Here is a 17,849-nt window from a genome sequence, read left to right as displayed (position 1 = left end):
AAATTCAATTAAAAGACACAATAAGATAGGCTGGAACAAGCAAATATTGCTTAAACGTGACCACATTGGATTCGATTGCTGTTACCAATTTTATTTAGGCCAAAATATTATTGAAGATCAGAACATACAAAACTAAAATAGCTAAACAAAAACAGCTAGCAAATATTCTCTTTATTATTATTATTATTATTATTATTATTATTATTATTATTATTACAAAGAATACAAATCAAGTCCATTTAATCTTCAGTTATTCAATTAATTTTAATGTCTCTACCAATTAGGAAAAAAGTACGTCATATAACATGAACTAAATCCATCGTATTATGTATAATTTATTTATTTTTTAAGGGTGTGTTTGTTTGGGGTTTTGGATTTTGCGTTGGGATTTGAATAGTAAAAATTTTGAATCTGAATAGTTGTATGATGTGATATAAATAGGTGTTGATGTGATGTTTTGAATGTAAAATTGATTTTTAGTATAATATAACAAATAAAAAATAGGGGTTTGATTTGATGTTTTTGGGGGGAAAATTTTGGATGAATAGTAGAATTTGGATGAAATCCTACAAACGAACACACCCTAAATATAAAATTTTAATGATGGAGAAATATTGGAGAGATTCTTGTCAACATTATTGACCATATTTTAATTCAATAATTGTGCATACATATGAGACTATTATTTTGAAAATTTGCGAATCTTTTGAAATTAAAGCAATTATAAAGACTATATATGAAAATATAAATGTCAATTAGGTGATTATTACAAATTCGAGACTCGTTTGTTCGGAAAAGAAATTATAGATTAGTCTTAACCCTAGCTACACCACTTAGTCTCATAAACTCGGCAAACTTGATAATATTATTGTTATTTATATAAAGTTTAATGTATATTTATTTTATATCGACAATTCAACGTATTTAAGAACAAAAAAATAGTAGAAAAAATGAAAAAAAAAACCTTGAAATTGAGGAAGGAAGGATCGGATCCAAAGAATTCCGCCTGTGTTTCTTTCAACAAATTTTTTCAATATTTATTTTTTTAAAAAATAATATATTACACACAATTTTTATTTTTATATTACCTACTCAATTATCATTCTTCACATAAAAAAATATCAAAACACAAAGCGAATAGACCGTTCATTACTTTAATTAAAAAAAAAAAAAAAAAACTGACTCCATTAGAGACTGTCTCACTCAGTCACTCACTCAATCTATTCGATTCTAACTAATTTAATCGTTACTTAACACGAGAATCATGAAAAATTATCCACTAATGTCACTATTATTATTACACGCAAATTTCGGTTTGATGATGTAGTAACTAGTAAATGCTTTCATTGCCTATATTTTGATGGGTTTACATATCCAAGCATGAAGTAGTTTTGAGGTAGATTTAATTAAATGAGGAAAATTTTGAAAAATCATACAAAGATATGTCATCTCCATACGTATTTGTTACCAAACTCTTTTCCCTTTTCTTCTTCATACATATATATATATATCATAAATTATTATTGAAGTTTAATTATTTATTTATTAGATGTAAAAAATAATAAAATCCATGACGGACGGGTGAAGAAGATAAGAGTGGTAAAAGTAATTATTTTATTAATTAATATTTGAGACACTATATACATTGACTATATTTTAGATAATAATTTTATAATAATAATTTGTTTTTAGTTACGTTTTAAAAATAAATAAATAAATTAATAGAAAGTTCCAAACGTGTGGAACTCTCTAATCACACTAGCTACTTCTCTAAAGCAACGGATTCGGACCTCAACCATTTAAAGGCAACCAAACGGGGCACTAAGTCACCACCGCCATGGCTTCTGCCTCCAAATTCTCCGGCGATCTACGCCGCCGCGATTTCTTTCTAATACTTTCTGTCTTTCTCTCCCAATGCACCAATCTAGCGTCCGCCGCCGGAAAGTGGGAGGTCCTGGTGCCCAATATCGGAATATCCGCCATGCACATGCAGCTCCTCCACACCGATCGCATCGCCATGTTTGATCGAACAGATTTCGGACCGTCCAACATATCCCTGCCGGACGGCAAATGCCGCCGCGATCCGAAAGAGCTTATGCTGAAAACTGACTGCACTGCACATTCCGTCGAATACGACGTCTTCTCCAACTCAATCCGACCACTCAACGTCCTCACCGACGTCTGGTGCTCCTCCGGCGCCGTCGCGCCGGACGGAACCCTAATCCAAGCCGGAGGATTCAACGACGGCGAGCGTGCCGTCCGACTGTACAAACCTTGCCGGAGCCATTCCTGTGATTGGGAAGAGATTAACGGCGCCCTGGCGGAGAAACGCTGGTACGCCACCAGTCAAATTCTGCCGGACGGCCGGCAGATAATCGTCGGCGGAAGGCAGACCTTCACCTACGAATTCCACCCGAAATCCGGCTCCGGCGACGGTGCGCGTTATCTCCCGTTTCTAAAACAGACTACAGACTTCCAAATCGAAAACAATTTGTATCCATATGTCTTCCTCAACACCGACGGAAATCTATTCATCTACGCTAATAATCAAGCGATACTGTTCGATTACTGGAAAGAGAAGGTAGTAAGATCCTACCCGAAAATTCCGGGCGGGGATCCGAGAAACTATCCAAGCACAGGATCCGCAGTTCTGCTGCCATTGAAGGACAATGCAGGTCCCGAGGTCCTGGTCTGCGGCGGCGCACCGACCGGTTCGTTTCTCAAAGTGCGCAAGGGCAAATTTATTGGGGCACTCAACACGTGCGGGAGGATCCGAATAAACGACTTGAACCCGCAGTGGTACATAGAAACCATGCCCATGGGTCGGGTCATGAGCGACATGCTGCTGCTTCCGACCGCCGATGTGCTTATACTCAATGGGGCGGGTTCGGGCACAGCCGGTTGGGAATTCGGCCGTGACCCGGCATTGCGCCCGGTTACATACAAACCCGATTATCCAGCCGGGTCGAGGTTTGAGGTCCATGCCCCGAGCTCCCGGGCCCGGATGTACCATTCCTCCGCCGTCCTGCTCCGGGACGGCCGTGTCCTCGTCGGGGGCAGCAATCCTCACCAGTATTACAATTTCACCGGCGTTATGTTTCCGACGGATTTGTCTCTCGAGGCATTCTCGCCGGCGTATCTCGACCGTTCGTTCGCATATCTACGTCCGACGATAGTGTCCCCTCCGTCGCCGACGGCGGTCCAGCACGGGCGGCGGTTCCCGGTCCGGTTCACAGTCCCTGAGAGATCGAAAGTGGCGACCGGAGACATCATGGTAACAATGGTTGCCCCCTCATTTACTACGCACTCTTTTGCGATGAATCAACGGCTGCTGATCCTGACACGTGGCGAAGTCGCAGCCGTTGGAAAGTCCACTTATGAAGTACCCGTGGTGGCGCCGGGCTCCGCCAATCTTGCTCCGGCGGGATTTTATATCCTGTTTGTTTCTCACAAGGGCATCCCGGGTCCGGGTACTTGGATCCAAATCAAGTGAAGGGATTACGGATCCGGGTAATATATTTACTACTTGAACAAAAAGCAAGTGTTTATAAATTATAATTGTACAAGAAATGCAAAGGCGTTATACCATATACATACATATATACACCTTGTATGTATTCGTAAGTTGTTAATCATTATCCACCAACTTAAAGAAGATGGAAGTGTGCAATAAACACGTTGATAATTGAGTTACCCACTTTTTGCTTGAATTTTTTATTTTTATTTTTATTTTATAATTATAATAAACATATAATATTTGGTTGAATAACATATAAATTATAAAGAAAAAATAACTTATACAGCCACTTAAGTAATATATTGTCCATGAAGACATATTATTGGGATTGGGGGAGGAGATTCTAGGCACCGGTATCACGACCTATAATGTGACTCGCCTTCTCGGTATTAAATTTGTTCAATTATGCCTTCATGCATCCGATTAGTAACTTTAATTTTTCATCATTATGTACACCATCTAAATTTCAGCCAACACAATTAATTAATTTCAGAATTTCATTTTAGTATCACCAATTAAAACTTCTCTGATCTGCATGCATGCATTGCATTACGCACGTGTCACATGAAAAGAAATACATTTAGTTCCCAACATCTTTGAGAAGAATGTGGGCTAGGCAAAAAAAAAAAAAAAAACTTCATATTATATATTTAAAAAATTAATAATATCAGATCCACTTCCCTTACAAACAAATGGAAGACATTTGGACTGTATGAAGGCCACTTTACATGTAAGGCCCAAACCGACTTTAAAGCCCATTACTATTTTCTGTAGGGCCTTAGCAGATGGACTTCACCCTAAACAATATATGTTTCTGTATAAAGGCAAAAATATTTCTTCCATAAGCAAAACAGCAACTCAGTAATAATAATAGTAAAAATATATATATGTTATTTATTTATTTACAAAAATCCATCTGAAATCTGATTATGGTAAAACTCTCACACAATTTTCCGAAAAAGGAAATGAAACTCGCGGGAAGCCTATGCAAATTAAAATGTGGTATAGAGTGGTACTATACGTTGCATCAACCAAAGAAAATGATAGTGATCGAGCATCGTGGGAAACGCCGAAAATAAAGAAAATAATAATAAAATTAATATTAATAATCCGTTATTTATCCATTAAATCGTATACAATACACAATATATATATATATTTATATAAATGTATGTATAAAGACGAACGAATGCCGGTGTTTGGTGCAGTAGGGTTTTCAGTTTTCAAATGTTTCTTTTCGACGCTGCTGCTTCAATTTAGGGATTTGTTCTTTTCTTCAACATCTAACCCTTGCGGCCGTCGGCTGTTCTGCGGGTTACAAGTTGCTGTTGCTGCTGCTCCTTCGTGCCAGCATTTTGGGCGTGGGTTGGGGTTTGGATCTCCGGCTTGGATAGTTTGTTGATTTAATTTAGAGCTGAGTTTGGCGGGAGATGGCGCTAGCGGACGAGGGGAAGAAAGTGGAGGAAGCCAAGGGTGGGGAGTTGCTTTTCTGCGGCACAACGACATGGGATACAATGTGTCGCCGGAAGGCTTTGCCGACGGAAAATTTGGTGTCTCCGACTAGGCTGCGCCCTCTTATGGGGGTGGACATTTGCTTCGTCGCCGCTGGTTGCGGTAAAATATGGAAAATTTTCAATTCTTTTTTTTTTTTTTCCGTATTTTGGTGTTTTAATTTTTAGTTTGTTGATTTACGCAGTGAAGCGTCTATGTTAGATATGCTGTGGTTTTAGTTACAATTGAATTGAATTTTGATGGAGTTTTGTTGTGTATGCAGTGTCTTGTCATTGTGTTGCAGTGGACGTCGAAGGAAGATGCTACACATGGGGGCGAAACGAGGCATGGTTTTTGATTTGTTACTTAGAGTTATGATCTAAATTGAGCGTTTATGGTTTTCTAATAGGGCATGGGTTTGGGATTCTTAAATGAAACAGAAGGGACAGCTTGGGCATGGGGATAAAGTTCAGCGAGATCGGCCTACTGTGGTTTCAGAATTGTCCAAGTTGGTTTCTTTCGCTACTTTCGGATTATGTTTGAATGTGTTTTGGAGATTATGGGGCATGGTGGTGTCTTTTCTTTGTTAGTCCCAAATAATATGATAGTTTTTGTGGATTCATGACCATTAGTTTGTATGATGCTCTGGTGAATGCTAAGTTATTTAAATGTGATAGAACACCCATTAAGCGATCAGTGCTTTTAAGATTTGAATTCTGGTGAATTAAAAATATTTTCCTGCTATGGATAAATCACTTCAGGTATAAAGTTGTTAGAGCAGGGGCTGGCAGAAGTCATTCCGTGGTGGTGACGGAAGAGGGCCACTCTTTTGCATTCGGTTGGAATAAACACGGACAGTTGGGGTCAGGTTCTGTAAAAAATGGTTAGTTTCACTTTCAGATTTATCTGTAAAATTCTGTTTATCATTTATTTTATTTTTGCCTTCAAAACACTCTCGGAATTTGGACCCGTTTTCTTGTATCGTTGGATTGTCAGAAAAAAAATGCACTTATATGAAATTATCATTGAATTGCTATAATTTGTCCGTCGTGTTTATATTATCATTTTGTCCATTTCTTTCCTTGTACTATAATAAGAATCATGCTATCCTACTGGGAAGCTACTATATGATACTAAAGGGAATTGAAACCCTTTTCTATGGTAACAATTATTTCTATCTCTGCGCAGCGACACTGTTTTAAGGAACTTCATTTAAATTATAGTTTTATGTTTTGAGTCAGCATTCAGGATGATAAATTGCTTATTTCTGATCGATCGGGTTTCCTTTAAGGGACAAGCAACTCAGATAACTTCCGGCCATGTAAATTCTGTTTTCTTGGTATCATCTGACTTAATAAGACCTAAATACACGCGTATCTAGGATATTGATATAGATTTTAGGTTATAACTTTCTTGTGGTCAACTATTCATGCTTTTTCGAAATTTGAATTCAATATTTGATTTAGGTTATTTTAAAATGTGGATTTGTGGTAATACTTTAATCACAATTCGCAACACCGGCTATAGCGCACGTTCCTGTATGACTGTAATTTTGAAGGCTTACGTTTGTCCAAGTCATAGAAGTATGCGATATACCTCATAGATTTGTCTTGTCTGGGTGTTACTTCAGAAACTAGAATATCATTGATGGATTTATCATTGTTGGTTATCCATTGCAGAAATTGAGCCATCCCCAGTTCGTTGCCAGGTATCTGAAGTTACAACTGCTGTTTGTGGTGGTGATTTTACTGTGTGGTTGACATCTGCTGAAGGATCTTCTATATTGTATGGTTTGTAGACTCTGTCACTTACATACTAGGGTGTGTTTGTTTGGGGGTTTGGATTTTGAGTTGGGATTTGAATAGTAAAAATTTTGAATTTGAATAGTTGTATGATGTGATATAAAAAAGTGTTGATGTGATGTTTTGAATGTAAAATTGATTTTTAGTATAATATAAAAAATGAAAAGGTGTTTGCTTTGATGTTTTTGGGGAGAAAAAATTGGATGAATAGTGTATTTGCAGGAAAATCCTCCAAACAAACACACCCTAATATAATTTGTCACTTTATTATGTAAATAGTCTCTATAGTAACTTGCTGATCTTTTCTTTAATCTTACATATGTTTTCTTCCCCATCAATTCATTCCAAATTTCACACATGAAGAACTGCTGGTCTTCCTCAGTATGGTCAGCTTGGACATGGTACTAACAATGAGGTATGCCCACAGGAAGTTTCCTGTGTATACCGAAATTAGCTTTTTCATTTTGGTTCCATCTTGTGGTCACTGTAGAATTCATTCATCCTTAAGTGAATTAAAATGTGCTTGGTCCGTATTTATTAATATAACTTGTTTATGCCTAGTCAGGTTATTTTCTATGAGACACTAGTTTTCTCATAAAGTGTTGATATTCTCTTTGAGTTTGATGGGCTTTACAGTCTTTAGAAACTAATGTACTTGTCTAAACTCTTAATGGGAACTTTATGCTTTGATGATTGCTATTTCTATTGTTTACGTCTTCAAACTACAACTGTGGATGTCAGTATTGACTACCATTTAGAAGTAACTGTGCATTGTTCTTTACCTGTATGTTTTGGATTACAGATATAACCACTGTTTTAGGTTCACTTGTTTTGATGTTCTGGGCTTAGGTGTTTTGTGCTAACTGTTTGGAAATTGAAAGTAGGGATTTTGGATGAATATAAAGGAAGATGTGCTTGGACTTTGGAGTTTAGTTATGTGGTGTTCTGGATAAATAGAAATATATAAATGGAATCAAGTGAAGGATTTTCTTGTTATAAAAATAGAAGTGCAGGATAAATATGTGCAAATGGATTATATAATTGTTGAATATTGTCCCACATTGGAATATTATGGGAACTCCTTATTACCTATAAGGGTAAAGAGCTAATATATTTAACACCAATTGGTTTTAAGTTGGAATCTAGTATCCAATATATTGATTAAAACTAGGTCTTATATAAAAAGTGTACAGACTTGAATTTGAACGCGCGTAATGGTTGTATTTGGATTAGGGTGTTTGGGACATTTTAAAGGAAAAAAAAATCAATTTTTAAAACTGGAATATACATTGGACCACTGCTTGTGTGTTTTCTTCATGTGGCATAGCCAAACATTATGCAAGTCCTGTGCTCATTTAGATGTTTTTGTCTTTTGACTGTTGTTAATGCACTTGAGCCAATTTCTATCTTCAGGATGGGGTATAGCTATCTTCTCCTGGAAACTCTCAACATTTTGATTCATCTCACTTCTTATTTCTTTTCCTTTCTATTAATCTGTAGATACCCCTCTAGTAAACTTATTCATTGATCAAATATATACGAATCTATTTTTATCCATAAAATTTGGGTGGAATTTCTGATGTCCAAACCATGAAATTAATTACTATATTTGGTAATGATCGTATACTTTCTATACTCAAGATTGTCACTTCATTTGATTGGTTGCAGTATAATACCAAAGACAGCTCAGTTAAGCTTGCTTACGAAGCTCAGCCTCGCCCAAGGGCTATAGCTGCTCTTTCGGGAGAGACTATAGTAAAAGTTGCTTGTGGAACCAATCATACAGGTCTTTGACATACCATCTGTTTCATTTTTTAGCTTTTCCCCCAAGTTTATTTATTCCCTGTTCTGTGAGGTAGTTAACAATGAGTCGTATTTGCTTGGCTGATTTCAGTGGCAGTGACTAAAAATGGCCATGTTTACACGTAAGTCTGCATTTCGTGTGGTGAAATTTTGACTTATTTTTCTTATTGATATTAATACGAGTAACATGTGATGATTTTCTGTGTTTGTTTATATTTTTCTTTTGTTGCAATTGACCAGTTGGGGCTATGGTGGCTATGGAAGGTTTGTCTGTTATTTCACTGGTACTGATTGGCTATATGCATTTCGTTTACCATTTCTCATGGTTTAGCTGCTGACTACAGGCTTGGACATAGAGAGCAGAAGGATGAGTGGGTTCCACGATGTGTGGATGTTTTCACTAGGCACAATATCCTTCCTCCAGATTCGGTTGTTTCAGCTGGTGCTGCAAATTCTTCATGTACAGCTGGTATGGTACATTTCTGTGAAGATGTTCTATATGAGCCTCATCTGCGGGCATTGTAAGGAAAATCTCCGATAATTTGTTGTTTCTGCAGGAGGTGGTCAGCTTTATATGTGGGGCAAGATAAAGAATTCTGGGGATGATTGGATGTACCCTAAACCACTTATGGATTTGAGGTTGTGGTTCTTGCATCATGATTGTGTTTAGTGTCCTTATTTATATGGTCTTTTGAATGAATTGAGGATATTAGTATGTATCAATTTCATTATGCAGGGAGGATATATTAGTATATATTTGCTTGGAGGAGAGTACATATGTGTATCCTTTTCCCTCTTTGCCTTGATATTCTAGGGAAACTATTTTTGAAAAATACTAGAAAATTGGCTTGTTTTTATATCAATTTATTTAATATCACCGTGCATCATTATTATTACAAAGCATTCTTCAACTTAAGTATTGCTTAACAACATAGTTTTCTGCATACCAAGCAATGGGAGGCTCATACAGCAGGATATTGTTAATTTATTTATTGATTTGTTGTTGACACCTTCTACAGTGGCTGGAATCTACGCTGCATGGATTCAGGCAATTCACATCACTTTGTTGGTGCTGATTCTTCATGTATTAGCTGGGGACATGCACAATCTGGGGAACTGGGCTACGGACATATTGGACCAAAGTATTTGTTAATTTCATATGTGAACTTTATATGCTACTAATCAAACTTGTTTTTGATCCACCCACGGATTGTGTGGAAGTGTGCGAACTTACATTTCTGACCCTTTTCTTTTGCTCCCTAATTGTGTAGATCTTCTGTGAATCCTAAAAAAGTTGACATATTGGAGGGGATGCATGTTTCAAGGTTTGTTTCCAATTATAATTACATACATTTCTATCAATGAAGTTTCTTCAGGAAATTTATTTGGGTCACACTTTTTGTTATAGTGTTGCCTGTGGAATGGGCTATTCATTGGTGATTGTTGATAGAACCAATGTCGCCGATCGACTCGACCAGGTATTCTTTTCTAATTTTAACATAAAGTCAATTATACTGAACTTGTATGTGATTGATATATCCTCATGTTTAAATCACCTTACGGTTTGTCAATTTGATAGAACTTCTAAATGGTATATTTTGTTTCCTCTTGTCCTTACAGCTCGAAGTCTATGATGGCAAAGCTATCGATGAAGGTATATTAACATAATATGTGTTAAAGAAATCCTCCGAAACCTTGGCAAAACACTTCCCTCTTAAATTGTTCTTGCACATATGGGAGATATTTGATTGGTCAAGATGGTTCATCTTTCGGGTGCATTTGATGCATTAATATATGTTCTGAATTTACTCTTCTGCAGTAGCTGAAACTCCTGATACTGCTCCTGCACCTGCCAAAGCCGAGAAGAACTCGAAAAAGGCACCAGCAAAAAGATCTCCCAAGTCAACCAAGAGGAAGAAAGTCAAAAGCTCTTCAGAGGATGAGCAAAGCAGCGAGTATGATGAAGACAGTGATGATAGTGATGAAATGATTAATGGTGAAACCGAATACGGAAAAAGCAAGGGAAGAGGGAAAAGTGCCGGAAAATCTTCTGCAGCTAAAAAGGGCAACGGTCGTGGGAGGGGGCGCCCTCCATCAACGCCGAAAAGCTTGCCGACCACCCAAGGAAAAGGGTCGGGGAAGAGAGGTCGACCCAAGAAGTCATGAATGGTGATCCAATCTTCTTTATGTTTTTATCATTTTAATTTGGTTATAAGTGTGCCATAACCCCTACATTTTTCATTTGCGATTCTCCAATTTTCTGGGATGTATTTATATCCGACTACCCCTGGGTAAAATTTCGCCCCAAATTGAGTCGTCGTCGACATCCGGCCATCATCGGACGGACAGGAAAAGTGCGAGAAATTCGAAAGGCTTCCCATGTAATTTAGGACTGGTTTAATTCTTTCAACTGCTTCTGAATGTTTTTCCCTTTTTGCCTAATTTAGAACGCATGTTTGTTGTCATTAGGAGTTGAGTGTGTTTGTCTTATTTTTCCATTATCTCTTACCTTCTGCTGTCCGAGAATCAACAAAGCCATTGCATGTGCGAGGCACATGCAATGCAAAGAAAAAAAAAAATCCCTTTTGACTGAATACCCCCTTCATCAAATAATTGGATACCATGTTATGCCCATGTTGTCCTGAAAAAAAGAGCTGTCTTTAACTGTTACAAATTTTTGATTTGGTCTTACCACTAACTTGCATAGTAAACATGGCCATTTGGGTTTTTCCCAAGTTACAAGAAAAATCAGAATTATGCCAACTTTTGTCGTTTCTCCTTTTCCAATTTATTGGGTTTCACTTAATCTACTGTAGTTATTGGATTTCTTCTTCTTTAATTATTTCCATGTGCCTGAGGCTCCCACCTCTCTCCTTTACAAAAAGGTTCATTGTCACAGAATAACTTGCTGTTGTACCTAAGACATGTCATAACCACTCGATTTTAACATTCTACTTTAAATGAAATGAATGGATTTATTTCTTTTTTATTTTATTAATATTATAAGAATAAAAAAGAGGGTAGCAATGGTAGGCCACCCATATTTGATAATTTACTCAACCAAAAGGAAGCAAGACAAGTGAGGGTCAAAAGACAAAAACCCATCATACAACTAATGAAAATCTTGCCCCCATCTTTAAACAATTAATAAGTTACTGAAACCTTATCATACTGTCTGTCATTCATTACCATAATTTTGTTTGTTTCCATTTTAAGCTACCGTGCAAGTCTTGATCGAATTTTCATGTATTTATATTCATCAATAAATTGAAAAGGGTAGCAAATAATCACACAAAATTAATAAATTGGTCTTATAGAACTAACTATTCACTTTCGAGTGCTCAGCCCAACTGAAAATTTCCTGACAAACATATTACTCACATAACTATAAACTGCCCGGAATTATGCTTTTATCCTAGCCGTCGGATTTCAGCCACACTGACGGTCGTGATTCCCGCCACGTGCCTGAACCCAAGAGATTAGCTGTCGGATCCTACTTAAAAACAATTCAAATTCAATTCTTAAGTTTGAAGATTAGTATTAATATAGACGTTACAAGCTGCAGAAAACCACAACATTGAATGATTCCTGCTGCAGGTGTAACTAATCATCCTGTAATAATTGTGATTAACAAAATTAATATTGACAGCATGCTGAACTGGACACCTGCTTAACATATTAATGATGCTTCACTAATCACTATCATACATTTTTGGAATTACATTTATACCCTCGGTCCTAATGATACCCTTTTTTTACCTTAAAAAAATTATTATAATAATAATATAGAAAAAGGTAAAATCCACGTCATCCTCCAACGGATATAATGAAAGGCGTTTGAAAAAGGGGAGGCAACAGCATCACACTGACTACAGAGGCGGAATCGAAACCAAATATGAAATATGGTTAAGCGGAGAATTTGACGTCCGCCTTCCCGAAACTGACCTCCTTTTTTATCTGGCTCAATTCCCAACAGCATATTATAGTTTATAACTAAAAAAAAAGAGGAAAAACACCGCTCGGTGAGTCACGCTATATGCTCTGTGTTGGGGCAGGCTGTAGTGTAGAGTGGTAGGCGTGGAAAACGAGGACGCACCGTTGTTAGAGAGAGAGGGGAACGGAGGGTGAGTGAGGCGTTTCGGCTTTTTGTGGAGAGAAAGAAGCTATGGGAAAATCGACGGCGTCGTGCTTCAAGATGATCGCCTGCGGCGGCGATTCCGTTGAACATGATGATCTCCAAACTGCTGAAGTAAATGTCTGCGTGTTTACTTTTTTTTTTTTTTGGTGGCGGTGATTAGTGTTCAGTGTGTGGTTTTTAGTTTTTTAAGCTTGTATGGAGAGCGGATGGAGAAGCTGCAGTTTGATTTTTCTATGCATTTGTGGTTTGGAGTTCCAGCTAGTGTGTTTCAATCTGGTCTTTTATTCGCCTGTTGTTAATCCGTGTGTGTTTTTTTGGATAATTTGTTTTTGGTGCGGTATCTTTTGCTTGATCTTCGAACTGCCTGACGCTAGAGTTTACTACTGGATCATTGGGAGTAGATTTTATTTGTGTTTTGAATGTTATGGATTTTTCTGTGACTGCCGATGTTGGTGTTAAACTAGATCTGTTTATATGGAATGTTGAATTGTTTTGGATTTGATAAATCGTGTATAGGATAATGCGGATGAGCTTTTTGCTGTGCTGGAGTATCCGCATAATTTCTATTCTTACAAAAAGATCGGATTCCAGCTTTCTTGACTTTTTTTTTCCTGGTATTACAATCCACTTATTAAATTAATGGGAATGTCGTTGCACAAGAATATGTAAATGGGTAGTTGATACGCAATCCATATCGTTTCAGTTTTGGTAATAATTTTGTTTTTGCTACAATTTAGTTAATTTCTCCGGTCAACCAGATGCAAATCAATGTTCCTTTAAATTTGTTTCTGAAAATTCTTCTGTGGATACTCATAAGCATATTTCTAACACAATGTTTATAATTGCGGAATGTGTTTTCCTTGAATAGTTTTTTTTTTCTTTTTTCCCTATGATCTTTTGGCCTGACCAGTCATGCTTTGTGCGCTGATTGCTGATACCTATAAATTTTCATTATGTTATAATACTAGGAAACAAACGTCAGGTGCCATTATGTTATAGCATGATCACGAGTTCTTCTCTTGTTAATCAGGGTGCAATTGGTACTTGGTAGATGGGAAAACATATTGAATAGTAAAAGGAAACGACAAAAAAATGGACAGTTCAAAACTAGGAGGTTGTCAGTAAATTTGAGGGAAAAAAAATCTCAAAGTTTGGTGCCTTATAGAGATGTGTGTCTATGCATTTAGGATATGCTGCTTGAATTGCATGATAGGGGTCTCACAATTGTGGATGAAGGAGAGATGTATCTTTTAATGATTATTCATCCAAGCATCTCTCAAACTAGTGATTCCGACAAACTTGGTGAGGAAGTTTCTTGCCCGTTGTTTCGAAAGTGCTTTAACTTCCTCCAAAAATTTCTTTTTGTAATTGTGTTGCTTTGATCCTGTGGCATGTCCCTTTGTTTTCGTTTCTCTTTGTTGATTTGATGTATTTTCTGTCTATAGTAATCACACAAAGTGGGAAAAGAGCTTTTGATGTCATACCATATCTTCCTAGAGTTCCATATATTGAAGGCTGGATATCTTTCTAGTTTTATTGATTTACACTTTTATTTTACAATGGCAGCTTTCTTTTTTTGAACATATTGTCACATTTTTACCAATCTAAGTTTTCTTTCTATAGTTTTTTCTTAAAAAAAAAAATCTAGGAAAATATGGTTCGAGCTTCTACCAATGCTCTTCCTTATGTACCTTGAATTGAAGCGTGCACTTGTTAGGTATACATGCATCTGCATCCCAACAAAAGCTATGATTTTGAAATAGGGAGGAACCCTGCTCATTTAAAATGATTTATAATTATTTGTAGAGCAAGAGTTCAAGTGATCGTCGTGGGTGGAGTTTTAGGAAGAGATCTGCTAGACAACGTATATTGAGCAACAGTGTGACTACAGAAGTACCAGCATCTGAGAACAAGGAAATTCCAGACTCTACTGCTGTCAATTTCCAGGTGCAGCCTGACTTGACTACCCCAGAAAAACCCTCTGTGGTTCACTTGACTGAAGAGAAGAATGTGTTGTCTACTCAACTGGACATAAAGGTGCCAGATAATCTAAGTGGTGCCAAAGAGGATGACTCTGGAGCTGATGCAACTCTCGATGAGCCCAGTATAATTGTAATTCAGGCAGCCATTAGAGGTTTGCTGGTAAGCCTTGACATCATATAATCCTTGTTGCCTTTGAATCTACTTGTTCAGGTGATGGTTCATTTTTCTCAACTGGTACTAGGCTCAACAAGTGCTATTGAAGCAGAAGAACATCGTTAAGCTGCAAGCTGTTATACGAGGACATTTAGTTCGAAGATATGCTGTTGGAACTCTTCGATGTGTTCAAGCCATTGTCAGAATGCAATCTCTTGTTCGAGCACGGCTTAGCCGTGTGCTTGAAGAAGGGTTGGGTGATTATACTAAGCAGAGTGAAGGCAGTGGAAATAATAGTAATGGTTCAACATTATTGGTACACACAGTCTACTTAATTAATATTTCAGTTTCCATTATTCTCTACACCATTCATCGCATGAGTAGTGTACTTTATCATGTTCCAAGTTTGGAATCGGAAGACTTCATCCTCAATTATATGACAACCTCATTGTTTAAAATACTGTGGAATTTGAGCCAGATAGTTTGGATGTTCTAATGAATTATGTTTTCATTTCCAGAGAAAGAGGAAACAGAAACTCAATGGCTCACACCATTATGTTTCCATGGACAAGCTACTTTCTAATGCTTTTGCTCGTCAGGTAACTGGATATGGCTGAAGAATATATCTTCATTTTAATCGGAAAATAACTCATTTCCAACATTTTTTATTTTATTGAATAATTTAGCTTTTGGAGTCAACACCAAGGACCACACCAATCAATATCAAGTGTGACCCGTCAAAATCTGACTCAGCCTGGATATGGCTAGAAAGATGGATGTCAGTTTCTTCAATTACCAGTGAACAGCCTCACGAATCTGATTCGGATGTGGAACTGGGTAAGGAACATCTTGAACATGACAATGGCAAGGATGAAGTATTAGTTCCAAGTGAATGTGATTCTGAGCCAACAGGCTTCCATTCTGTTGCAACTGCATCAGCTGAGGCACCCAATAAAGATGACAAGGTGAACAGTGATGACAAGATGATCATGGATGATCCAAGCAACTCAGATATCCATTCGTTCCAACCTATATCACCCTCTTCCAGTCATTCTGAAATGGAAAGCATTGATGGGTCAAATTCAAGGTATGAAACAACAGAACCTGTGTCCATTGAGATTGAAGAAATGAACTTGACTGAGAAAGTAAAAGCTGATTCTCTTCCTGAGGAGGAAACAAATGAACAAGACAGATCAGATTCTACAACATTTTCTGCTGAACAACATGAAGCTGTGGCTACAAAGAATTCTAGAAAGCCAAGTAACCCTGCTTTCATTGCTGCACAGTCGAAATTTGAAGAGCTGAGCTCGGTTGCCCCTGGTGCAAAAATAATCAAATCATCCATTCCTGATTCTGAAGATAACTCTAGTGTGGAAAAGGTCTCTTCTTCCACTGATCAACCTCTCAGGACTAGTGATTTTGGTATAGCAGAAAATACTGGTTCCAAACCTTCAACCGTTCAAATTGACGACTCCGAGTGTGGAACTGAGCTTTCAATATCTTCCACCCTTGATTCACCAGCGAGGTCAGAAACTGGAATCAATGGAGTTGAACAGAAAACAAAAGTTCCAGAGGAAGAAACTGATTGTGATAGAAGCAAAGAGAGCTTGGAACATGAGGCCAATGGGAAGACAATAATACTAGAGCCTGATTCGGCTGACAGCAAATCAGATAAGCTGGAGAGATTTGAAAGCATCAACTCAGTTGGTGAATCTTCAGACTCTTTGATTGCTGTAGATCCATCACAGCAGGATGAAAAAACAGAAACTAAACCCAATGAGCTGCAGCCGGAGCTAGCGACTGAAGCAAGCTGCCCAATTAACAAGTCATCTCCAGAAGCTTCTCCAAGAAGCCATATAACTTTCCCTGACTCTCAAGCTACACCATCAACTGAATCGTCTGTGAAACCAAAGAAAAACAAAGGTAAAAAAAGTGAGTCCAATCACAAAACTAGGTCCTCATCAGCTGATAAAAAATCTCTTTCCAATCAAAATCAAGATTCTGCTTCTAGAAGCAGCTTGGAGCACTCACAGGAGCATAAAACTGGAAAGAGAAGAAACTCCCTTGGCTCAGCTAAACCTGATCACAAAGAGCATGTTACAAGAGATAGTAGTAGCACTAACTCCCTGCCGAGTTACATGCAAGCGACTGAATCTGCCCGGGCCAAAGCCATTGCAAATGGCTCGCCAAGATCTAGTCCTGATGTTCATGAAAAGGATATCCATATAAAGAAGAGACATTCACTACCTAGCTCAAATGAAAGGCAAGGTTCTCCTCATATTCAGCGATCACTTTCTCAGGCACAACAGAACGCAAAAGCAAATGTCACCCATTCTCCTCAAGGTGCTATCTTCATCCTCCCAAGTCATTCAATATTTTGATTTTGTGCTGTAGGTGTTCTTTTGTATGAGTTGGTACTAAATTCAATAATCTCTTGGATTTTTTCTTGGTAGAACGAATGTGGCGGCGCTGAACACGCAAAGCTAATGATATTTGCTGGATTCTAGATGAGTGAGTATTCTTTTGCACTTGGGCTTCTTATGTGAAAAATCCTTTTACGTTGTTTGGATGCTAAAAGTGAATTGTGTTGCTGTTGTGGTGTTATTTCCATCTTAGGGAGTTTAGAGGCGTTGAGATTGCGTGTAATTACATTACCCTATTATGTTATTCCCACCTTCTTTTGTTTTCTTAACATCTATCTATTGGGATATGATCTGTGGCTTTTTCCCTAAAGGAGATTGATTGTATTTTTAACTGCTGTGTTTTGGCTTCGTAACGGCATTTACTTCTTGATATGTAATATCATACATGTATGTTTGTATTAGTTTATATCTTGTACTAAGATCAATGGGTAGCATGTGTTTGAATTATATATTATAACGTAATATTAATTTGTATTATATTAAAATGCATTTGCGTTGCTTGCTGTATACTTTATATGCTAATTAGGCTAATAAATATC

The 17,849-nt window shown here is 37.5% G+C and overlaps 3 protein-coding genes across 3 annotated transcripts; all 3 read left to right on the top strand.

The window, feature by feature from the left end:
• The first annotated feature begins 1,837 nt into the window (after window positions 1-1,837).
• LOC127246548 (aldehyde oxidase GLOX-like) lies at window positions 1,838-3,493 on the top strand. Its single transcript, XM_051267989.1, has one exon. It carries the CDS (start codon window positions 1,838-1,840, stop codon window positions 3,491-3,493), a length of 1,656 nt encoding a protein of 551 aa, XP_051123946.1.
• A 1,205-nt stretch (window positions 3,494-4,698) lies between these two features.
• On the top strand, window positions 4,699-11,078 carry LOC127246614 (uncharacterized). Its single transcript, XM_051268079.1, has 16 exons — window positions 4,699-5,131; window positions 5,292-5,353; window positions 5,449-5,516; window positions 5,770-5,891; window positions 6,688-6,793; window positions 7,174-7,225; window positions 8,479-8,596; window positions 8,705-8,735; window positions 8,854-8,877; window positions 8,958-9,082; window positions 9,171-9,252; window positions 9,633-9,755; window positions 9,885-9,938; window positions 10,022-10,091; window positions 10,234-10,267; window positions 10,433-11,078. The coding sequence occupies exons 1-16, from the start codon at window positions 4,948-4,950 to the stop codon at window positions 10,777-10,779; spliced, it is 1,602 nt and encodes a 533-aa protein (XP_051124036.1). The 5' UTR covers window positions 4,699-4,947; the 3' UTR covers window positions 10,780-11,078.
• A 1,456-nt stretch (window positions 11,079-12,534) lies between these two features.
• On the top strand, window positions 12,535-17,641 carry LOC127246671 (protein IQ-DOMAIN 32-like). The gene is made up of 6 exons (XM_051268174.1): window positions 12,535-12,862; window positions 14,558-14,893; window positions 14,976-15,203; window positions 15,406-15,486; window positions 15,574-17,230; window positions 17,341-17,641. The coding sequence occupies exons 1-6, from the start codon at window positions 12,779-12,781 to the stop codon at window positions 17,358-17,360; spliced, it is 2,406 nt and encodes an 801-aa protein (XP_051124131.1). The 5' UTR covers window positions 12,535-12,778; the 3' UTR covers window positions 17,361-17,641.
• Window positions 17,642-17,849: the final 208 nt, after the last annotated feature.

The sequence above is a fragment of the Andrographis paniculata genome, unplaced genomic scaffold (genome assembly GCF_009805555.1).
Source record: "Andrographis paniculata isolate CXL003 unplaced genomic scaffold, ASM980555v1 Contig30END, whole genome shotgun sequence".
In the NCBI taxonomy this organism is placed as follows: Eukaryota; Viridiplantae; Streptophyta; class Magnoliopsida; order Lamiales; family Acanthaceae; genus Andrographis; species Andrographis paniculata.
This window is presented reverse-complemented; position numbering and strand designations above follow the sequence as displayed.